Consider the following 24,967-nt stretch of genomic DNA (forward strand, 5'->3'; position numbering starts at 1 on the left):
TATATATATATATATATATATATATATATATATATATATATATATATATATATATATATATATATATATATATATATATATATATATATATATATATACCCACTCATTTGTATCACCACGCTTATATTCCTATTAACATTACTGTAGTACTGTAGGGTTTTTAGATGTAACATAACACCTTCCAAGTTCCCAAATAGGCCACACCTCCCCTATCTACGAGTCTATACACTTTCCATTTGTCAATACCCATTTATGACATACTGTACTTTTTATGCCATCATATTTGAAGAATTAATAAATTTGTATTTTGTAGCCATCCTAAATCAGTTCACATTGGTGGATGAGATAACGCGAGACAGATGTATTAGGTCCGTAGTGTGTGTTTGGGTTCTGCCAGGTTGACACTAATTGCTTATTTTGTGACGTGTTGGTGGCAGAGGCGAGGGCATCGGGGCTGGTGACACTTGGCTTACAGGAGCGGCACTGCCTCACCTTCCGGCAATGTCTGGGCCCCAGCGTGGACTACTCAAGAATGTCCTGCCGCCCGTGGGACCCCCGGGCTTGCCTGGGTAGGACCACCCCCTCAATTTGCCTTGCCACTCACGTCTTCATTGCACAGAATCGTTAGCATTGCCTTGTTTATCCCCTGAAATCATGGCACTCTCCAATTTTTTTGTTTTTCGTTGAACATCAAACTAATTATTATGCGTCACATCCTGGCACTCTTATTGGCATTCTGTTTTTGTGGCACAGGAATTCCCGTGTTATCAGTGACTTGTATGGACTTTGTTCGCTAAGCCAACGAACTATTCTTTGGCTCTCGCTGTCCAGTGTTTGAAGCCCATGGCATTCTCCTATTTTATTGTTTTGAATCCTTGACACTTCTGTTTAGCATCTTTTGTCCTTGGCACTCACCCCCTGTTATTGGTTTGGACTTCCAGTATTTCCATTTGTTTTGCATTACCTGCACTGTTCTAGTTATTCCCTCAAAATCACTGGCACATTGATATTTTTCTGCCTTTAAACCACTTCACTGTCAGTAATCTCCAAGTCGTGGCACCATCCTGTTTAGTATCTGACGTCCTACTATTTCTATTGTTTAGTTTCTCACAAGCCTTTTATGCAGGAGAGGCACTACCAGATGGAAAGAAAGGTTTGAATAAAAGCTCCACCGAGATACAAGATTCATTACTGTTGCTATAGATTGATATAAACATTTTCAGTAGAAGAGGTGGTCTCTCTCTCTCTCTCTCTCTCTCTCTCTCTCTCTCTCTCTCTCTCTCTCTCTCTCTCTCTCTCTCTCTCTCTCTCTCTCTCTGATGCTGCCATGCCTTCCTTGTCAGACTTATTGCCACCTCAGCTCTCCATCGTCCACCACTAGCTATCTGGTGTAGTGGCCTATGATCAATCAATACAAATAACCTCCAACTTTCTTATTATTGTTTCAAACCCACAATATTATTCTGTATGTATTGTTGTGAGGTTTAGATCCTTTCCTGTATATGTATTGTTCTGAATCCTGCCTCTCTTCTATATTGTCAGGCATAAAAGATGCAAAAAATCATTAACTCAGACCTTCCATTAACTTAATATAATAAGATATATTCCTCTCAACTCTGCCTTTGTAGATTAACAGTTCATTCTCTTGCTGTGAGGTAGATTAGAAGGCAGTTAATATAGGCTTCCTTGTACCACAGGTCAGCACGGCGTGGATGGGGTTCTGGGGGGCTGACAGTGGGGGGACGGAGGGACTACACCCCAGTGTCATGGAGGAAGTACTGGGACTCCTGTCAAGATGTGACTCTGGAAGGTGGGGACGTGTTCCGAGTGTACCAGCGAGGTTCAGTGGGACCGCTGCTGCTGCTGCTGCATGGGGGTGGATATTCAGCCCTCACTTGGTCACTCTTTGCTGTGAGTTGTGTGATGGCAGTTAACTGTATTATTGAGAAGACTCACATCATTGGTAGATTTAATCAGTGAAGGATTGATTTATGAATTTTAAGGTTGCAAGTGAATTAACCTTTTTTTTCAGATTTCTGAGTATATAATTTATATTTGCAAGTGAAAAATATTTGAAAAAAAATCAGTAGCTATCTTGAATGGAGAAAATAAAATTTCTTCTTTGTTTACTATTTATGATTGATTTTTAAGGAATGTAATTCATAAAATCATGATTCACTTGTGTTGTGATAAGGGCTTACTATAATCACCAAATTGAGGTTGCTGCATACACTCTTAGGACCGTAACTTTCTTCTCGTCTAAGAGCAAAATTTATGTACCTCAGTTACGGTTAGTCTTACAGGTTTGTTATTTGACAGTTCAGTTACCTTGTAGTGGGATGACTGTATGATTGATTCTTTGCTCTAGTTTCTTTGTGGGAGAACCAATGGTCTCTTGTATGACCTTGCCTGCAATATTTTACTATTATTTCATTAAGTCATGCATTCTGTAATAACTTTGCCTATGTAAATTGTTGTTCAAAACTACATTTCATCATGACAGAACAGTGATTCATCATCAGAAAATGCTTTTTGGTACATAGCATGGCATGGCATTGTGTGACATAGCATGGCATAGCATAGCATCTTTTATCCCTAGCTCTTTATTGTGCAGGAGAATGTGACGGAGATGGTGGAGTGCCAGGTGTTGGCAATAGACCAGCGGGGCCACGGAGACACCCACACCACGGATGACGGTGATCTTTCTGCCTCTACACTTGCCAGGTGCTTCCCCACTAAACCCATTCTCCATACACTAGTTATAAGAGGCTAAAGCTCCTGCAGGTGGCAGTTATTGAGAGTGATAGGCAGTCTTATAGACTTGGGAGTAGTAGTGCAGTAATACTCTGCTTAACGAACAGGATAGGGGGTGTCAAAGCTGTTCGTAGAGCGGAAATTTGTTCAGCGGACGTAATTTTCCTATAGGAAATAATGGAAATAAGGTGATGCATTCTGGGCTGGTCCCCAACATACCACATGGGTAAAAAAAAAAAAAAAAATATATATATATATATATATATATATATATATATATATATATATATATATATATATATATATATTTCTATTAGCTTTTTACAAGCCTTGCCCCCAAGAAAGAATTGTTTTGTAATGCATAAAGTGAAATCTTACATGAAATACCAAAAATTAAAGCAGAGGTGATGAGATCGGCCACAGACGGCGGAGACTCCGGCGACTTGGCCGTTTCTTCTTCTTCTTGTAACCTTTTTAGCTTGGCGTGTTGTCTTTCACCACGATATTAAAGTTGTTTTTACTCCTCTATTGCCTGCTATAATGGATATCATATCTTAGTATTCATATACGCTCGTGGCAGTGAGCCATCTCATCATCTAAGCTTTATTTTTTGGTATTCCATGTAAGATTTCACTTTATGCATTACAAAACAATCCTTTCTTGGGGGCAAAGTTTGTAAAAAGCTAATAGATATGTTGTTTTGTGAACATATATGCATATATAAGACAGTAACACCACCTCCAGAGGTGGTGTTCCCAGCAACCTCAGAGCAACCTTGTCACTGTCCCTCCAAGCGTTCATGGAAGCCATTTCGCGGCAGGAGGTTGCTCTGAGGTTGTTAAAGAATCTTGGATCCAGCTCCAGGAGCGATACAGACAGGCGGAGAGCCAAACAATCACAGCGAAGCTGCCGCATTCGGTCCCTCACTCGGCAAATTCAAACCCAGAAAATTCGCTAAAATGGATGTGGTTGTACGTTATGCGGACTTTTTGGTCTAACTTTATATAATACGTTAAACTGGAAATTCGTTAGACGAACGTTCGTTAAGCGGAGTATTACTGTACTTGTATTTATTGTTGGTAATTTGTTTGTAATTGGTGTTGATGTAAATATCATTATGAATAGTTTATGCTGTTGGAACTGTGATGACTATGACCTTAAGTCTTTTCTTGCCATAAATGACTTGTGGTCCATGGCAGTGATGTCGGCCGAGTGGTGGAGACCATGTATGGGGCTCAGCAGCCGCCTTGTGTGCTCATCGGCCACAGCATGGGCGGAGCTGTGGCTGTGCATGCAGCTTACCATCAGCATGTAGCCGGTCAGTGCTCAGCGGCAACACTAGATTGCTGCTGCTAGTGATGTGAAAGGCCTCTAGAGGAGGTGCTTTTGTATGAAAAGTGATACATGTGTATATAACAGTGTTTGTGGAAATATGCTTTTACTAAATGCTTACTGTAAAGAAAGAAAATGTAGATATTAATTGAAGAAGAAAAACATTTATGCGGAGGACATTCTAAGTTGATCTTAATACCTAAATATATTGATATTCTGCATGTATATTGCTCATTTGCATCTTCAAAATAATTACAATGCTATTGAATTTTTACTGAAGCTATTAGTAGTATCATAATATGGCTTTGATACTGATAAGAGATTATCACATATATTTTCCCTTATGTCATTATAAAGACATTATAAAGCCAATTATAAAGACTTTTCAAAATACACACTGTAAAGTACAGCTTTCATTATTCAAGTATTGTATCCATTTGTCTTTGGAATTTCAACTCAAATTATTCTTTAAGTGTAAACTCTATATCTTGCCATGCTTCTTTGTCCCGTGAAGGACAAGAGTTCCAATATAATTTACGAATAATTAATCCATATTCTCTGAAGATCTACACTCTAAGGGAGGATCAGTTTGTGTTGTGCTCCCTTACAGGTCTAGCAGGACTGATTGTGATAGACGTGGTGGAAGGAACAGCAATGGACGCCCTCAGCTCCATGCAAAGTTTTCTACGAGGACGTCCAAACAACTTTAACTCTCTTCAAAATGCTGTTGAATGGAGGTCAGTTTGAAATTAATGGGAACTTCAGCACTAAACTAGAGAACAAATCCTAAAAAAAAGTTTCTTAGAAGTACTTGTATGTAAATATTTTAAAGATTTCATTTGTAACATTGGTTGTCGAATATTAATTTTTCAGTTGTTATATTATGTAAGCAATTTGCATATACAAAATTATCTGTGAGTTAGCATCTTGTAAGTCAGAAAGGCAACAAAATATTTCTTTCCTTGTTTAAATGTCATTGTTGAAACTAATAATCTAATCTTCATTTTCTACATAATTATGGTCTTTATAACCTATCCACTTGTCTCCTCTCATCTTTTTACTGAATGGACTGATAACAAGGGCAAGGGAAGAGATAAAGACCAGAGAAGACAAGTAGATAAGTTACAAAGAACATGTGTAGACAGTGGAGAATAGATGAACTCCTTAACAACAGTAACACTGAAACAACACAGGTAAGAAGAAAATGTGAAAAACCAGAGAAATTATTTGAGCAAAAAAAATAAAAGTAAATAAATAGATAAAAAAAAAAAATAATAAATAAATAAATAAAAAAAACAAAAAACAAATAAGAAAAAAAAACAAACAAACAAAGATTGCATCAGGGAGATGTCATTGGTAAAGGTAAACCTTCCATCCTTCATCTAGAACCAGGACCAGCAGCCCTTCTTGGTGTTGTGTCCTCCTAGCAAGGTGGAAGGAAATGGAACTGAAGGTTCTTAGCCTGCAGGATGGGTTTAGTTGATATATGACATGCTAGAATTTGTATGAGTCCTCATTATGCTGACCTTTGGAGATTTTAATGTCTTTATTTTATAAGACATTAAGCATTCTGTTGCCCAGAAATGTAATAATGTTTGCCTCTTTGCATTTTCCTACAGTGTACGTTCTGGACAGACAAGGAATGTTGAGGCAGCCAGAGTGTCCATGCCTGGCCAAGTTAAAAAGTTGGTATACAGTAATGATTTCTTGCTCACAAGTGTTATGCAGCATGATGGTGTATATGACATCTTGGTTCTTCATTATACATTTCCAGTGATGCCTTCCCTTTCCATTCCCTCATCAGCGTGGAGACAGGCAAGTGTGGCACGGTTGACTTGGAAAACATGGATGAGGCCCCCAAAGAGCCTCCCACTGAGGGGCGGCGAGGCTCCACGGTGAGGGCTGACGTCATCATGGAGGAAGGTTCAGAGGCAGACCCTTCCAGTGAGGCCTCCTCTGCTTCTGATAGCAAGTTACCAGTGTGTGTCCTCCTCTGGCATGGGAGCATGAGATGTGTTTCATGGGGCTTTCATCTCTTAAGGAGTTTGCCCTCTTTTGTTTGAAAATAATGTGAAATGTCAAAACCAGTTTCTCTCAGCTTATGAATTTGTTTTGTAAAAGCTGCAGTTGATACATTTTAATTTATCTTGCTGCATTTTCTGAAATTTCATAAAACTGTATTCCAATATTTTTGTTAACTTTTTGGCAATTAATTTTCAGTTAGATTGGTAAATAGAGGTGGCATTCAGAATTTTGATTTCAGTGAATTTTAATGTGATGAAAGAGAAAATAAGATAATGAATATATTTCCAGACTTGTTCTTTTCAGGTCACAAAGTACACCTGGCGAATAAATTTGGGAGAGACTGAGAAGTTTTGGGCTGAGTGGTTCCAAGGCTTGTCTTCCAAGTTTCTGTCAAGTAATCCAGCTAAGATGTTGTTGCTGGCAGGCATTGATAGACTGGATACAGACCTTACTGTGGGGCAAATGCAAGGTAACTCATACCAAGAGTAGTAAGTGTGAAGAAACTAACCAACAAGTGTTTCTGTAGTATTTCATTCTTTGTATTGTATGAGCTGCTTTTTTGGTGTGGTAAATTGAGTAGATATGGGAAGTGGAATAGGTAACATTAAGGAGAGATGAACATGAAATTGGTCTCCCATTTAGAGAGACTATCATCACTTCAGAAAGGGACTGACTGAATCATCACCAGCAAGAGATAATATAAATGAAGACTTTTTAATAGCAAAAGACTCATCATCTATATGAAGATTATCCTTATGTACCTTTTGTATCTTCTTAGTTACTTGTTCCTCTAATAGTTTATCTCATTTAATTCTCAAGACTCATTAGTATTATTTTATTATTTTTTTCCTTATTTCCCTTTTCTTAGGCAAGTTCCAGATGCAAGTGTTGCCTCAGTGTGGACATGCAGTGCAGGAGGACACCCCTGACCGTGTGGCGGAGGTGCTCGCCACCTTTCTGCTGCGCCACAGACTTGCCACGGCCAAGTCTGAGTTCCACAGGTATGATATGTTAACTTTGTGTTCTTTTATTACTGGATTGATAATTATGGTGACAGCATTGTACCACAAAAAGAATAAAAATAGTCAAGATGATCTGAATTAGGCTGTTATAAGAGAGTAAGAAAATACATATTTGAAAATATAACTGAATCAGTAAATGTTGAGGTCAGAATCTATTATGACTGTTTGTTCAGGCTTCCAGATTGTTTATCTCAGCAACTCTTCCGTTAAGAAATGCCACACCCTCCTGATCTCATCTATATCCTCCAGCCAACATGCATTGATACTTTCCTGCTGCTTTGTATGGTCATGTGTTAACTGTTGTGTTTTTCCCTTGATCTGTGTCACATTTACTTTAACCTTCTAGCTATTGCAAAATACAACAGCCATATCTTTAACTGATAGGACTCTGTATTTCCAGAGAAGAAACTTGTACACTTGCTCATCCGTGCAACTTTAACCATGCAGCATTAACACAGTAGTCTAGCTAGCACTGGCATGTTATTTGGCAGTGTAACACCAATACATCAAAGACTAAAATGTGACTATGAAAAATTTGCATTCTTTACATATAGACTAGAGGAGTTATGACACAAGGAGCAATAATTTGCATTAATGATCTCTATCATGTACAGAGGCATACATTGTATCAAACAGTTTGCCCAGTAAAGACGTCACTTTTGTGAATCTTATGTCAATAAATTAAGTGAAAATTAGTATAAAGACTAATTAGATATTTAATGTTTCATATAAAGAGTTTTATGGATACCAGAACCCAGTAGATGATAGCAAAGAGTGATTTTTAATATCTGAAACAGAAGTAGAATGTGATATCATTACTTTGTATAGCAGTACAAATAACAAGCATTGATATGATTTACAGGGAAAACATGTATACATACTTACCTCTTGCTGTCACTCATCACACAACTACCAATCAAAAAATTATTCGTGCAAATGTCAGGTCACACTCATTCCTTTTGCAAACAGTTATAGAATGGAAGTCTTTATCCTCAACTTGTAACATATTTCTATAGTAGAAATCACAACGTTTGATAGTACTTTATCACCAAATAGCACAAAAATTCTTTGTTTCTTTAGCTTTCTTCTCACCTCTACATCCATCCTTAGCAACCCTATCCACCAGTAACCAGCAAAATGTGAGTGTAATTTAAACGTTGCACTCTCTTTAGATTAACAATCTCCATAATCAATTTTGTAAGAAAACCATCTTTGTGTGATGGCAGTGTTGTGATAAATGAGGTACAACCAAAGTGTGAAGTTGCAAGATTACCACAAATACTACTTTAGAGTGGATATTAGGAAGAAAGGAAAGCCCATTTCAGCCCTAATGCAGTTTAGAAAATCTTTCAATGTGGAATTAGCAGTGAGGATCCAGTAAGCATCACTTGTTGGTTTTAGCTTTGAAGTAGGAAAATGGGACCTCACTTGATAGAAGCCTGTAATGTGGTAGAAAAGAGGTATATTGCAACAGAAGAATCAAGATGAGTGAAGCTATTAAGAATAAATGTTTCAATTCATATTGGTTTACAATAAAGAATAAATATTGGTTACTAGAAAATGTTCAAAAGGAAGAGTAGATGCATTATGTGTGAATGAAACCTATACAAATGTTGATGGTGCATTTTAGTGCATCACCTCAAACCAGTACATTCCCACTTGTGTTGCTTCAAACTGAGGTCTAACAACACATGCAGTACACTGAAATACTAAACAATTGGAATATTAAACAATTTGGAAGCTCCACTGTGGGAGAAAGGTGCTGTATTGGGAACTGAACCAGCAAAACATTGGAGTTGAGCAAAACAGCCAATTGTAGTATCAGCCAAGCAGTAGGTGGAGTCAGTTCTCTTGTGGGATTGTGGGGCTTTTATATTTGTCATTATATAACACTCCTCTTAGATGAGTTCTTTGGGATTCCACAAGTTTCTCTTTACCCATCAGGAGATCAAACAGCTATTGCCTTGCCAGGCCAAGAAAGTCTGATGTTTCCATTCTAGAGGACATCCCATGGCTGTTACTGCTGTGTCCCCTCAAACCAGGGTGTGCCACTTGTATTACCTCAAACGGGTGTGACTACATGGCACTTAGTGCATTGAAATATTGGGCAGATGATCAGAGGTCAAATAAATTAGAGCTTTAAAGGAAAGAAGCCATGTTGGAGACTGAGCCCAAAATCCAAATATGAAAAAGCAGCATGTTATTAATTGATGTGATGCTTCTGTATTTGATGTATTGCATAGGAAGGGAAATTGTTATATTATATGGAAAGCTATAATTGAAAGAGCATTTTTTTTTCTCTCCTTTTATTTTACCGTTAAGGCCTATAGCGCATGTAGGCACACTTGAAGAGTGTATGGGAAGCGCTGTTCAGCTTCCGCCCATTAGTGGCACAGGCAGTTTTATTTATAGTGGTACCCATATTAGGGCCCATATCACCCCCGAAGCTCATTTTGGGTGTAACCACCTAGAACGTGGGTATCATGGTGACATGTAGGTAACTTTAACCCACTCGACAAATGACAAAGTGTTTAGGGCTGTACGTGGTGGGATTCGAACCTACGCGTGAACATCTGCCAATCCCACGCTCACCACCTTATCCACTATGCCACCGCAAATAGCATTTGATGAAAGCTCTAGAGGAAAAATAAAGAAGATTGTACAACTATTATGTTAAAAAGGTGAAAATGAGTGATTGAGTATGAATAATTTGTGCTGCCTTTGTGGACCCTCAAAAAGTAAATGTCAAACTTAATTGATTGGCAATATTGAGTGTGTTGAAGATGTTGATTATGGTTGTGACATAATCTAGCAAAGGGTGAATGAAAAAATAAATGGAAGCTCTAGGAAAGGATGGGTATATGACAGAAGTGGCAGAAAGTCACATGACAGTTTGTGTGAGTACGATAGATGCAGTGGATGCAGAGTGCTTTAGTATGTAAGATGAGAGAGAAAAATGAGAGGACTAGAGCAAAAGCATGCAAGGTCTGGAATAAATAGACTTTTCAGTGATGGGCATCCCCTTGGGATAGTTCTTAGGAACAGGCATCAGATATAGATAGACAGATACATAGAAAACATTCTATATATTGCCCCACTTTTATTTATATAAAAATTGAAATTTAACAATTAGAATTTACTAAAGACACTAAATGAGGTATATACTGGAATCTTAAGAACATAATTGATTTCCTTTTGACAGGAGTTTCCCTGCGTGCTGATAGTGATAGTGTTGACAGTGGCCAGTGAGGGGACAGGACAGAGCATCTACACACACCACAAGGGTCAGAAAGCAGGTATAAAAACATACTGCATATTATCTTCTTTTGTCCGAGTAACTTTGTGCGTAGCTTAGTACAGGTATTTTGTCTGTGGTCAAAAATAATGTTTTATGCCATCAGGTCCCTTTGGGTTATATAATATATATATAATTGTACTCAAGAATTATGTCTTCATGTCTGGCACTTATATATTACACAAGTAGGTCTTATTTGTGCAATTGACACTTGTAGGATTCAGCTGTGCATCTGTTATGTATATGAAACAATTTCCTTGGTGATGTTTCTGCTGCTTGTCAGTAGTCTCAAGGAAGGTGGAAATGCTGTACGAACCAGTCGGAGCAAAGTATTAAGTAGAGCAGATACAAACATGGTCACTCTATTCTTGTACTTTCAACAAGCTTTCAACATTATTTATAAGTATATATTCTACACAACGAGATGAGGCATCTAGTTCTTTTGTGGGAAAGGACTTTAATGAGTAAGATGACAGTACCTTTTGTTTACCTTTATCATTGACATATCTACATGTTCGGAAATAATTATAATAAAATGTAAGAACGCCAACTGATGTGCTGTTAATGCCTCATGTATATTGTGCTCTTTTACTATGTTAACATGACACAAAAATATGAAAATATAACTGTACTGTCTGTGTTTGAGCTGTTTTAAAGTGTGGACATCTGCATGTATACTACACATTAAATGACTAATGTATAAATGTGTTTACCTATGCACATATGAGTTGTTCTTTCACATTTAAGTACACTGTGAGTTACAAGGCAAGACACATGGTATACAATGGGTTCTTGGCGCACCAGGCTCACTCTTGGGACACTCGGCAGTGGCTTCCTTGTGTTAAGTAGATATGTGCACTTGAGGTAATTGCGTGTAGTCCACAAAAGATGGCAATGTGTGTGTGTGTGTTTCAAATGTATCCGGGAAGGGATGGGGAAGGTAGAGGAGTGTTTGTCATCTCACCAGACATGACTATTGAGCAGCATAAATCACACTACACTTATACTTAACTACTGAATTGGTGTTTTTGTACAAATCGGCCCTTTCAGTAGAATTTTTAAAGATACCTTGAGGTGGAGCAGTGATAATTTAGATTTTTATATATATTTGAAAATGAAGAAATTTAGATTGATAATAACTGTGTACTTTAATGGCGACCATCTTAAAGCCTTGTGTTTCCTCATGACAGGTTTGACTCAGCTTAGTCTAAAATACCAGCCTCTCTACCAACATACTTCTCTTTTACAACTTTGGATATCAGCCACTTGCTAGACTACTAACACACACATTAGGGTGGTGAGTTACCCTGCACAAAGGGGCACTGAGGCAGAGAACAAGCCTTGCCCCACTGCCTGCCACTCAGCCTCCAGCACACACTAAATGCCTGTCACTAAGGCAATGAACTTAACGAAAATTAATCCATGAAAAGATTTGAAATGCATTATGATTTTATTTTTACATATTATGTAAATTTGTTAGCAATGAATTACATGTGAAGGTGCAGGAGGGGGCTGTGTGGAGGCGATGGAGCACGGGAGCAGCTGACGTTCTACTAGAGGTCCAGGCTGACTCTCAGAGACATAAGTGACTAGACTGGGGGAGGGTCAACCTGGGTGGATACAGGCACCAGCAGACCATCAAGGGCCTGACCAAGCCTGTGAGCAGCACCAGCACCCGGGCTGCTATGTGAGCACAGGGCGGGAGGGAGTAACCCAGAGCTCCAGGTGTGGAGGTCACTGCATAGCCACAGCAGGCCACACTCAGATAATGTTGATGTGGCCGTCCACGTCCTGTTGTGGTAGATCTCCATTACTTGGGTAATACCTTGCTCTCTCCTTTACTGCCGCCCAAACTGTTACTGCCAGCGTTAGGTGGGAGAGAGAGAGAGGCAGCAGCCAGGGGCCTGGCGCTGGGGCCTCCTCAGGCGTGGGACAATGCCATATGAGCAAAATAGCCTCCAGACCTCACAGCCCAAGACAGGAGTGACTCTACAGCTACTCTGCCCTGCTGTGTTGTGAGCAATGGGAAATACAAGGAGGCTCTGCCTTGTATGAATTGACATTAACCCTCTTCAAGCTATGACTTTAGCATGTGCTGTTGTTGCTGCTGCTGCTGCTGCTGCTGCTGCTGCTGCTGCTGCTGCTGCTGCTGCTGCTGCTGCTGCTGCTGCTGCTGCTGCTGATGTAGAGGAAAGTGACAGCCACCTGGCAAACAATGGACTGCTCGCCAGGGCTGTGGCTCCAGATGACAGCAGTTTGTTAAGTGGATGATGTGATCTTTAGCACTGATTGATAACTATTAGTTTTCAAATAGTTGACTAAGAAATCTCCACTAATTAATGTAAATGTGATTGTTTCCTTTAATTAATGTCATTAAAACATTTATTGTTTCCTGAAAACTCAGGGCACCACGGCAGTCTTCTGATGGGGACATCTGGCCATCGCAATCTTCCTCACAGTCTCACACGCATCTCATCCTTACACACATACTTCCTAATATGGCACACATTTTTTTTTTTTCAAAACACATGCTGCGGCATGTGGCTGTCATTAATAACTGACCTAAGACACTGATATGTTGCATTACACATGCTAAGCTGATTTTCAACTTTTCCAGTTGAAGCTGCATTATGGCGAGTGTATGGCACAGGGTAGGGTAAGGTAGCACCATTCTCTCGGCGGCCGGGACGAGCACCAGTCCTCACACACTGACTAAGATTGACAAGCGCATACATTGTGGTCGACCTTTGATTCCAGGGGGGAAACAATTTGAACAATAAATAAAATCAAATAAATTAAGTCCATTTTCTGTGGACTTGGTTCATACGTTTAAATTCTATGTATTTACAGATAATATTTACGATTATATACATAACAAAGGGTATAGCAGGAGTATATACACTAAGCATCAGTTGAGGTGAGAGGCCTGCGGCGCCCCCGTGGCCGCCGCCCTCGCCCAGCATTGTGGCCGTGGCGGACACGGTACGGGCGGGCGGACGAGGGCGCCCGAGGAAAGGGCCGCCGTGGGGGGCGTGTGAGCGGGACCAGCCCGGCCTTGGAGGAACCGCTGGCCGTCTTGGAACTCCTCCGCTCAGACGGGGGTTTAGGGGTGGTGGTGGTAGTGGTTGTGGTTGTGGTAGTGGAGGTGGTTGGGGTGGCGGAGGTGCGGGCAGTCTTGTTACGGCGGCGCTGGTGCCGTATCCGTCGGCTGCCGCCACCACCTGACGGCCGCCGTCTCCGCGAGGTCCGCCGCGAGTGTGACCTCCGGCCAGTGGTCTCAGACTTATCCTCCACCTTCTTCCTGCGTCCCCTGCCCCCGGCCTGCGGTGAGGAGGACGTGCCTGCCTTCCTGCGTCGCTCTCCTCTCTTCCTAATTCTCGTTTCTCGCTTTTCCTCGTCTTTTTTTCGATGCTTTTGTTTCTTTCGTTTTCTTTTGCATTTTTTATTCTTACATCTTTTCGGACTCTTTCTACACTTTCTCTTACCCTTCACAGTTCTGCACCGCCTACACCTCATTTTTCCTTTGACCTTACGACAACGCCGCGCCGAGCTGGGGCTGCGAGGAGCGGTGGTGACGGTCGTTGTGGGAAGAACAGTGGTAGTGGTGGTTGTAGTAGTAGAAGTGGTGGTTGTGGTGGTGGTGGTGGTGGTCACATCAGTAACCCTCTCCCTTGCATCGCGAGGGTCTCCCGCCACCGCCACGCTGTACTCGTTGTACCCAGCACAGCGCTGGAGCGGCCGGCCCAGCTGCTTCTGGTACTTTTTAATGATACTGTTGGTTCTCTTCCTGGGTAGTGGGGGAAAAAGGAAGAAATGTTCTTTTCCCAGGTGTTCCTTCACCTCGCGGGCACGCTTGATGCGGCCGCTGGTGGAGATGGCCAGGTACCGCCTGCTGTAGGGGTGGCTCCGCAGGGTGTCGTAGTAGGTGTCCTCCAACTTGCGGACAAACTCACATTCCGCGGTCCGGTTACACTGCAAAGTAAAGCCAAAGGTCAGTAAAGGAGAACGTGGGTTCCTATATTGGCACACAAGTTCAGAACTGCTGACAATAATGGCTCACACTAACTTCCTTTTAGAGGAAATGTTTTCATGTATGTACTGTACGTACTGCCTGACTCGCACACAACATGCCTCACACCAAATGCGATTTATTACTCTGTGGCGTTAGATTAGCCAATTTCAGTACGTGGAGCAAATCAAAAAGAAGTCTCCGCCTTACACAAAAGCAGCTCAAGGGATGGCTGGCCGGCACCGGGGCCGGGAGGGAAGAGGGGGGAAGAGGGAAGGAAGGTGTCTGGACCAGCCAGCGTGTTTATCCACGCCTCGCCTGTTTAGTCTAGCACCACTAATCTAGGACCCCCTTTATGCTCCCGACGGATGCATTCCTAGTGATACAGTGGCGTCTATCGTCCAGCCTCCTTGCAATGCGGACTGAAGGCGTGGCGTGATCACCATCAGCACGGTGAGGCGCGTCGAGGAGGCGGCGGGGCCAATGGTCGGCCTCATCAAGGCGAGGGTGTGTGCCGCCATGAGCAGGATGTGTAGCCGCCTGAGGTACACAAAGCGAGGGTGTGTTGACGGCACCGTCGCCACCACACTGCCGGGCTGCCATGTTCCCACACTAATTCTCCCTCATGTGTGTCTAGCACAAGTATGTAATGAAGCAAAATGAATGAGTGAATAAGTAAAGATGTGTTGTCCTTTACTATGCACGCTGCCTACTTCTCCAAAGCCCAAGCATTTAATGTTGTCTGTGGTGAGGGCGAAGGAGGTATGGAGAGGAGGGGTGGCTCTGGTCTCGTCCCCTCGCCAATCTCCCCTCACTCCCTCAGTGGCGCATCGGGGTGCTAATTGAGAGACACCAGCTGCCCAAGGTCGAGGTGACTGACACTTTGGCTCACCTCCTCTTCCTCGAGTTTCAGCAGTCTTGGTAACTTTATCATAATTTCCATTTTATCCAAATATCTATTCAATTTTTATCATTTAATGTAGGTTGTGTTCCTTCCTTCAGTCAAACTTCGCTTGGATCATGACACGCTCTCACGATGAGGCAACATTCGGGCATTACATCAGTCAGTCCACTCGCCAGCCTCAATGCGAGACGGAGAGGCAGTCGTGACTCCCTGAACTAGGCCACCAGCGAGGGAGGCACCGCGTCTGGCACACAACACGCTCACAGAACCGCCAGTGATCACCACCCCCTCTACCAGCACCGCCTCAACCACTTAGCCTCGCTCAAGACAGACGCACTTCACCTTCCTCAGCCTCGCTCTACTTCCTTTCACTCAGCGACACACCACAACGCCTTCATATGAATTATCATCTTTTGTAGGAGAAAACGTTCCTCATGCATTGCTCACCTACTTACTGACTACCTGTTCTTCTTCAATAATCATGATCGTTATGTTAGTAGATGACGTAAGTTTGCATGCCATCAAAATAACACAAGAAGGTCAATTAAAGATCGAGGAACTGTTTAAGAGTTTCGAAAATCTAAAAAAATCGGATTTCATCATGTTACGACCATTAAATAAATAGATAAAAAAAATTAGTTGATTAATAAACAAGTAAACAAAACAATAAGTGAAAAAGTAGATAAATGAGAAAAAAAGGAGAAAAGAAATAAAATAAAAATTAGAAGCAATACAAATAAACAAATAGATAAATAAATGAGTTAATAAATTGAATAAGTATATAAACAAATAAATGAAAAAAGTAAATAGATAAAGGAAAAAAAGGAAAAAAAGCTACAAATATAAGTAAACAAATACACAAACAAGTAAAACTAAGCTGAAGAGATGAATACCCAAGCCGCGATTCGTACATTATCGCAAAATGACACAGCTGAACACACACGGTAAGTCCCAGCATGGTACAACTTAACAATAGTACTGGGACGCATTTTTACCTCGAGATTTGTGTACGATTAGAGCTTTTATTGACACCAGGAAGGGTCTATGGAGGTGAGAAGGTTAATGACCCATTCTTCATTATTCTAATCCCCCATATAAATTTCTGAATCTGTATAAAATCACCTAAATAGTAAGCAGAATAAATAAGGAAACACGTCATGGCTCAAGGGGCTAACAACAGCAGTACACCCCCTAAGAAAAACCCTCCCAGTACCTACACACACACCTCTTTCTGTTAAGTGGCTCCTCGAACAGGCAACAGGAAGAGAAAATGCGCAAAGATCAGGTGTTAGAAAGAAGGAAAGCCTCGCACCTTCCCACTTAATTACTGTTCATCATGTCTGCTGCAGGTGGGACAAAACATTACCTTCGCTTTGCCTCATTTCTCTCCCCCACCCCCAGTCTCCTTCCATGCTCAAAGCTTCGTCGAGGTAATCATGAATATTAATGGACGCAGCAAACCTTTTAAGACAGAGTGTGCGGCAGGTACGTACAAGCTGTGCATCATAACCTGTTTTTAATTATGGGTATTATCAGTAATATGGATTGGGAGCAATGAACATCACGGTAATTTGGCCCCGCTAATCCCTGTGGTTCTCCGCTCGTATTGAATCATCAGGAAACAATTCGGAGGGTAATATTTCCAAACCTTTTTATACCGACTGTATCTAGTTGTGTGTGTGTGTGTGTGTGTGTGTGTGTGTGTGTGTGTGTGTGTGTGTGTGTGTGTGTGTGTGTGAGAGAGAGAGAGAGAGAGAGAGAGAGAGAGAGAGAGAGAGAGAGAGAGAGAGAGAGAGAGAGAGAGAGAGAGAGAGAGAGAGAGAGAGAGAGAGAGAGAGAGAGAGAGAGAGAGAGAGAGAGAGAGAGAGAGAGAGAGAGAGAGAGAGAGAGAGAGAGAGAGAGAGAGAGAGAGAGAGAGAGAGAGAGAGAGAGAGCGTGTGTGCAGAACAGATGAACACTTCGGCCACCACGCCTAAGGGGAAGGAGTGGGACAGGGGCTGGTAGGAAGGAAAGGAGAGGGAGGGAGGGAGAGAAGGAGAGGCTGAGTGGGTGAGTCTGGCAGCGTGCTGGGTGAAGGGAGGAGGTGTTGACGGTAATTACAAACTGCCGATGCACAATAAACTGACGTACTAAGCGCCTAAACTCACACACACGAATGAGAAAAAAAAGTAGTACGGATTCTTTTTATCTTTTTTCTCTCTCTCTCTCTCTCTCTCTCTCTCTCTCTCTCTCTCTCTCTCTCTGCTATCTAGAGAAAGAGAAAGAGAGGGCCAACGGAGGGAAAGAGAGCCTGCCTCGTCGCGTGCAGGCTGAGGCGATGCTGACGTGCTGATGTGATGTACAGACTTCTGACGCGCTATTACTGAAAATGACTGACGCTAAACTTGCTACACAGACTTGAAGTTTTTTTTTCCCTTTATTTTTTTCTCTTCTTTCTCATCACCAGTCTACCTGTGAGTAACTTTAAATTTACGCTATAAAAGATAAGCATAACTCTCTCTCTCTCTCTCTCTCTCTCTCTCTCTCTCTCTCTCTCTCTCTCTCTCTCTCTCTTAACTAATTTACATATCACCTCACCAGCCTGTAACACACCCATCACTAACTCACTCAATCTTCCTCTGCAACAACAAACTACTAAGGACCTAAGCAGTACACACCACAAGAGGGAAGGGTCAAGGGAGGGAAGCTGTCAGGTCAAGAGGGCTGAGAGTTAAGAGGACACGGTATGGAGGACTTAAAATAGAATGTGGAATAGAATTAAGAACCTGAGACCACTATAGGAAAGTATGCACACACACACACACACACACACACACACACACACACACACACACACACACACACACACACACACACACACACACACACACACACACACACACACCTGTCATTCACCATCATCCCTATCCGTGATTTGATCTAGTTTTTTTCTTCATTAACACTTTCAATGAGCCATCACTCTAACGCGGCTCAACTTGTGCTGTACAGCCACCTCGAAACACTGAACTGGATAAAAAAAATTGCAAAACCTATTCTTTTGTGTCCCCTTCTTTCTTGTAGAGAGAGAGAGAGAGAGAGAGAGAGAGAGAGAGAGAGAGAGAGAGAGAGAGAGAGAGAGAGAGAGAGAGAGAGAGAGAGAGAGAGAGAGAGAGAGAGAGAGAGAGAGAGAGAGAGAGAGAGAGAGAGAGAGAGACAAAGACAGACCGACAGACAGAGATAGTATGTTTTGTTCTCGCCTCCAATACTCACGCTGGCGTACAGAAAGCCGTGTTTGTTCATACAGAGGTAGAGTCCCGTGGCCTGACTCTGCAGCTCCAGCACCCCGTCAGGCATGGGCTTCACGTGTAGCAGGGCTGAGGGAGAGCAAAGGGGGATTGTAAGTGGAGGTAACGCAGCTTGAGTACCTGTCACTCTGTTTACACTGACACACACACACACGCACACACACACACACACACACACACACACACATACACAGAGACTACTACACGTCACTCTAATGTTTGGATTGCTGCACGTCACACACACATCAGCACATACAAGCACACGTCACTAAGATGCTTTAACTAATACATAAAAAGACATAAACACTGCACTTTTTTCATGTAAATATTAGCCTAGGACAAAAAGAAAAGAAGAAAAAAAAAAAAAGGAAAATGTCCATCACGGAGGCCGCACTCTCTAAAGAAAAGTCAAAAGGATTATGTAAAACTGGAGAAGTGTCTTGAAATCTCCGTCTTGAGAAAGTATACACACATACACACAAGAGCTTACTAATTGTTTGGTTGACTGACTGACTAACTGCCCGATCCATTCTCTCACTCATTATGTTAAGCCTTCACATATCAAAGCCAGGCAATACGTTTGAATTATATCAAGTACAGCTGCCCCCATAAGAAGTTTTGACATCTGGAATGACTGAACGTGCTGGAGGCAAGACACGTTCACCATCTGCTGGAAACACTGGGCAAATAAACACACGTACTAAATAAAGAATATACAACTTAAAAAAAAAAAAAAAAACAAGGAAAAGAGGTGATAAAAGCGAAAAACGTAGATGAAATAAACAAGATAAATAAAGAGGAAATTAGTAATAATAGTAAAAATACACAGAACACACGAGAACAGTTTTCCAGTATACAGCTTGGAAGACAACAGAGGTGATAAAGCTGAGGAATGTGCATCGAGTTAAAAAGAAGACAAAAATAAATAATAGAGTTTAATCCCGCCTACAGATAACTATACATATATATCTGGAATGAACGAAAAAAAAAAATATATATAAGAGAGAGAGAGAGAGAGAGAGAGAGAGAGAGAGAGAGAGAGAGAGAGAGAGAGAGAGAGAGAGAGAGAGAGAGAGAGAGAGAAACAGGTTAGCACATACATAATCGAGTGGAATTTCCCGCCTTAAACATTCCTCTCACCCTTTCTCTGACACCCATCCACTCACGCAGGAGGCAAGTAAGTCACACACATCCTGGCCATTATCACACACTGCATTAACTAAAGAGTACAGTACAACACAAGTAAATTTATCAAAAGTCTATCCTTTCTTACATCGTCCATTTCTTTTCCTTCACTCTTTCTTCGTCTTTTCCTTTTTCCTCACTCTTGCTGTATGATTGACAAGGGGCGTCATTTGTCACTCTTCCGCTTTTGTTCAGTCATCCTCAAACTTTCTAAAGATTTGGCTGTTATTTACGTGCACTGCAGTCTCTAAAAATTCACTTATGTAGCTTAGGTTTGAAGAAAGTAAACTCGCACTTTCTTTTCTTTCAGTCCACCCAAACAAGTTAATAGTGATGTCAGAGCCAAAAGTGACCATAACAGTAACGGATGTACGTTTCAGCGGCTCTCCCCGAAAACGTCCATCAGGCTACAGAGGAAGGTGTTAACGCTTTTATGAGTATTTTCATGACTGAAGGAATTTTTTTTCGGTACAAAAGAGGTTCATTAGAGTTTTCAAAGATAATTTCACGGTTCCATTGATAGTTTAATAAGAAATTCTCTTCAGGAAAACATTCATCAGATTACAGAGGAAGTTATTACGGTTTGCAAGAGTTTTCACGACTCTGTGGATAGCTTAGCAAGAATTCTACATCGCGAATAAATAAAAAAATAACTAATAAAAACAAGATTAATGATCTCTATTGGCTATGGCATTATTTCTGGTAAGAGAAGGAGTTTAAGAATAAGATGTTTATGTAATCTCCTTGCAATATCTCACACAACACTGATTCTTATTAATCAGAAGACTAAACATTAACATTGAATATAGTAGAGGAAAATTCAGAAGGTTTTTCGAATAATGCCCGAAACTGTACCAACGAAATCACGTGCACACATCTGGAGAGAAAAAAAATAAGTTCGTAATAGAATTGAAGACACGTAGATATCAAAGTCACATGTGTAGATTTCGAGAAACCTCCGTGGTACAGTGGAACTATGCTTGCTTTGGGGTCCGAGGGGTCTCCAAGCGCACGGGTTCGAGTCCTGTCCACGGTCCGAGTGTAGGTTGGGCTTCCTCTCTCGGGACAACGGTTTCCTAGCGGGTGGGCTTTGAGATAGGAGGTACCCCAAAACGTATCCCCTTTAGCCCAGAAATTCACGTGAAAAAACCCGAATGGCATAAATAAAAAAAAAAAGGAACAGAAAAACGTGAAAGAATAAAACAATAAATAAAAAGAAGAGGAAATATTAGTGGAGTAAAATAAACAATTTCAGGAGAGAATATAAATAATGCAAATAAAAGTCTAGTCTGCTTAAGAGGGAAATATAAACAATAAAAAAAGACATAATTTTAAAGTAAGAATAAAACTTGAAAGCTCAGAATAACAAACAATTCAACAGCTACATCACAAGATAACAAATATTGAGGGAATTAAGTAACACACCATAAAAGAAGGCAAGAAGAAAAAAAAACGAATAAAAAAAAAGAATAAAGTATAAATAAATAAAACAAATCCTAAACAAAAAGAAAAAAGAGTAAAAGCAACAAGAGAGAGATAGATAAAAGTAACACCAATGGAAAACAAATGAAGAAAGTTTCCCCAGCAGATCCCAAAGACAACCTTGAACACCAGCACAATTTACTACAACTTTTCCTGGAGGAGTAATTGCACCATTAACACCACTTTGCATAACTCGTCCCTTCGCATTAGAATACCAGATGTCCGTCTGTCCGTGTGTCTCTCCCGTCTTGTCAAGTCTGCGAGGCGATCAAAGAGAAAGAGGCCGTGCAGTAAAGAGGAATAGAGACGATATTGATGACCTCAGGAGCAACAACAACAACAACAACAGCAATGATAAGATGAAGGTGCAGAAATTAGGTTTACTTGTATTTACTTCTTGAAAAATGATAAACAAATAAAAATAAATAGAGAAATAAAAGGCTTCGATTATGGATTAAGTATATAAGGGAAAATATTATACAGATATACAGATTGACAAACATAGATAAATAAACAGGTAGAACGAATGATAAATAGATAGGTAGATAGAAGACATACACTTACATACACAGATGATGATAAAACATAGACACATAGACAAATGAATAAATAGATAGATAGATAGATAGAGAGAGAGAGAGAGAGAGAGAGAGAGAGAGAGAGAGAGAGAGAGAGAGAGAGAGAGAGAGAGAGAGAGAGAGAGAGAGAGAGAGAGAGAGAGAGAGAGAGAGAGAGGTGGATAAATAGATGAATGAAAAATAGAAAAAAAAACATCAAACCTCGTCAAATTTCACACGTTACGTTCATCACCAAATAAAACAAAACACGATTCTTTCCCCAAAAATTAAGATGAAAAAAAAAAAGAAAGAAAATTAAACCACAAATAAGAACAAGAGCGAGAGCGAGAGAGAGAGAGAGAGAGAGAGAGAGAGAGAGAGAGAGAGAGAGAGAGAGCATATGACTTTATACCCTAACTTTAACATCCTAAAATCCCACTTATACCTCACCCTGTATTTTCTTCGCCATTTGTTCTCAGGGAGGAAGAAAAAACAAGTAATAAGATGAAAGGTTGAGACGCGGAGAGTTAATACAGCTGTGAGAGTTTAAGAGGAGCATTGATCATTACTCTCTAGAAACAGGTTATAGAAGACAACACCGATGGAGGGAAGCTTATGGTTCTGAGAGAGAGAGAGAGAGAGAGAGAGAGAGAGAGAGAGAGAGAGAGAGCAGTCAGAGAGTCTCTCTCTCTCTCTCTCTCTCTCTCTCTCTCTCTCTCTTCATTTGATAGAGCACATCCGCATCCCACCTTCACTTCTCTCCTACCTCCCCCTTTTCCAAACCTGCCTCGCACAGGTATGGGCATATGATGAGGGAACTCCCGCCTCTCTCTCTCTCTCTCTCTCTCTCTCTCTCTCTCTCTCTCTCTCTCTCTCTCTCTCTGTTCTCCCGCCTCTGCCTCCTCCTTCCTTCACGATTTCTATCATAACCTCAACTGGTTATGCTTATCTGCACGGCTGGATTATATACCTTGCAAGTTAGGTGCGCGTACACACACACACACACACACACACACACACACACACACACACACACACACACACCACTCGATGATGACTGGCACAACAACAACAAAAGGAACAACAACAACAACGACAATAATAATAATAATAATAATAATAATAATAATAATAATAATAATAATAATAATAATAATGATAACAACAACAACAACAACAACAACAAAAACAACAATAATAATAATAATAATGATAATAACAACGATAATGATAATAATAATAATAATAATAATAATAATAATAATAATAATAATAATAACTCCTACTGCCATACCAGAGAGAGAGAGAGAGAGAGAGAGAGAGAGAGAGAGAGAGCATTTCCTAGAATTTCTTAAAAGGTAATGGAAATGGGACGAGGGAATTATGGTGAACATGGAGGGAAGAGGAGGTGAGGGGATGGGACGAAGCTCATATTGGAGAACTGAAGGGTCTTGAAGGGCCAGATGGGGAGGGAGGAGAGAGAAGGGGCGGTCCAGGAGAGAACAATATGGCGAGGACAAGTTACAGCGCGGCGGGGCGAGGAGTGGGGCAAGAGAGGGCGAGGATGAGTAAGCAAGAGGCGTTAAAGGCAGGGTTGCATGGGGCGGGGCGGGGCAGGGGATTGTTGAGGCAGGACGGGGCGGGGCGGGGTGGTGCAGGTGCAGGAGCGGCAGACAAGACGGCGCAGGCTGAGTCGGGAGGGGGAGGAGAGCTGGTGTGGGGCTGGATGGTGCAATGGAGCGGTGCGGGGCTGGGCTAGAGTAACACATGACGGGGGAAGAGGTGTGTTGTGGAGGCAGCTGTGGAGTAGGTAATGCTGTGGTGACATGGCTAGGGCGGGGTAGAGGAACTGTGGAGGATCGGGGCGGGGCAGAGCTGTGATGGAGAGGAGCGGGGCGGGGCGGAGAGCGCTGTGGCGGGGCGGGGCGTGCGGTGAAGCAGCAGCCGGGGCGGGTTTTTGCAGCGCGGTGCCAGGCGGACTAACAAGCTGGCCTGGGAGCCGCTACCCGCTTATTTTCACGTCGTTTATCACCGCACCGCCGCTGGCAGCCCTCCGTCAAGGTGTTAACCCACGTTGATTAAGATACACCTGCCTGAGCCACAGGTATGAGAGGTGGCAGCTGATGTGGCTTCGCTGGACCCTCGTTTGAACAGGTGAATCGCTACTCAGGTTTTCTTCACGCTGGCTGAACACGAACTACAATGCTTCACGCGGGATGAACGTTCCGTGCACGCGACACATGCACACCGACGCCCTACGATCGCCGCGCGTCATATCCTTCCTCTCCTCCTCGCCGCTACACACGCACGCCACTGACGGATTAGCGCCAACAAGAAAGAAAGAGCATCTGGATGCTTTCAGGAGTAAATCTCTCAGCTGAGGCAGAAATGGTACCCTCTAAATCAATTTGGATCAGTCTGACCGTGTTTAGGGAAGCAGATCGTGTTGGGAGGAGAGGAAGAGTAATGAATTCTGCCTTAGTCTGGTATGTGCACCCAGGGAAAGGTTAGAGTAAGGTCTCGCGCCCTCACATGCCGCGCTGGGGTGAGCGGGAGTGAGTGGCGCGGCAAGGGCGTCACAACACTGTGCTGCGGCCAAAGAGGAACGGGGGCTCTCCTAGTGGGATTTGCTTATTGTGGTCTGGCTCATGTGCATGTAGCATCTGCTGGTCCTCCTCCTCCTCCTCCTCCTCCTCCTCCTTCTCGTTGGCGGGCAGTTAAGTATCTCGCTACCGTTACTTCCCAGTGCATTACATTCACAGGGTTCTTTGATTCTACAGTGCTTTTATTGTTGTTGTTGTTGTTGTTGTTGTTGTTGTTGTTGTTGTTGTTGTTGTTATTGTTGTTGTTGTTCTTATTATTATCATTATTATTATTATTTCTAAACTATCTATATCATTGTTATAACACATCATTTTACAGCAATAATAATAATAATAATAATAATAATAATAATAATAATGATAATAATAGTAATAACAATAATAATAATAATAATAATAATAATAATAATAATAAAAATAATAACAACAATAATAATAACAACAACAACAATAAAAAATAACAATGATGAACATAATAATAATAGTAATAATAATAATAATAATAATAATAATAA

At 41.6% G+C, this 24,967-nt stretch overlaps 2 protein-coding genes across 4 annotated transcripts in view; one reads left to right on the plus strand and one right to left on the minus strand.

The window, feature by feature from the left end:
* The first annotated feature begins 361 nt into the window (after window positions 1-361).
* On the plus strand, window positions 362-11,132 carry LOC123498763 (protein phosphatase methylesterase 1-like). Of its 3 annotated transcripts, none has more exons than XR_006672789.1 (11): window positions 362-569; window positions 1,698-1,911; window positions 2,615-2,724; window positions 3,954-4,072; window positions 4,697-4,823; window positions 5,706-5,771; window positions 5,891-6,065; window positions 6,415-6,580; window positions 6,980-7,112; window positions 7,307-8,272; window positions 10,336-11,132. XR_006672789.1 is itself a non-coding variant. In XM_045246176.1 (11 exons), exons 1-10 carry the CDS (start codon window positions 502-504, stop codon window positions 8,260-8,262), a joined length of 1,227 nt encoding a protein of 408 aa, XP_045102111.1. In that variant the 5' UTR covers window positions 362-501; the 3' UTR covers window positions 8,263-8,272; window positions 10,336-11,132. The 3 variants fall into 3 exon arrangements, 2 of the variants coding, with proteins under 2 accessions (XP_045102111.1, XP_045102112.1); XM_045246176.1 differs by having other exon boundaries at window positions 8,214-8,272; XM_045246177.1 differs by lacking the exon at window positions 7,307-8,272.
* Window positions 10,187-24,967, minus strand: part of LOC123498761 — an 88,863-nt gene continuing 74,082 nt past the window's right edge. The window contains exons 2-3 of the mRNA XM_045246175.1: window positions 18,591-18,694; window positions 10,187-14,400 (exon numbers count right to left, since the gene is read on the minus strand). Coding sequence (XP_045102110.1) covers window positions 13,330-14,400; window positions 18,591-18,694 — 1,175 coding nt within the window. The 3' untranslated portion in view covers window positions 10,187-13,329. The remainder of the gene's footprint in view (window positions 14,401-18,590; window positions 18,695-24,967) is intronic.

This window comes from Portunus trituberculatus, chromosome 48 (assembly GCF_017591435.1).
Source record: "Portunus trituberculatus isolate SZX2019 chromosome 48, ASM1759143v1, whole genome shotgun sequence".
In the NCBI taxonomy this organism is placed as follows: Eukaryota; Metazoa; Arthropoda; class Malacostraca; order Decapoda; family Portunidae; genus Portunus; species Portunus trituberculatus.

Excerpts from the sequence above, each read along its gene's own strand:
- LOC123498763 (XM_045246176.1), top strand. The coding sequence starts at position 502 with ATGTCTGGGCCCCAGCGTGGACTACTCAAGAATGTCCTGCCGCCCGTG. Across the intron at positions 570-1,697 it reads GGACCCCCGGGCTTGCCTGG|GTCAGCACGGCGTGGATGGG; the intron begins GTAGGACCACCC and ends CTTGTACCACAG. Across the intron at positions 5,772-5,890 it reads ATGCCTGGCCAAGTTAAAAA|CGTGGAGACAGGCAAGTGTG; the intron begins GTTGGTATACAG and ends TTCCCTCATCAG.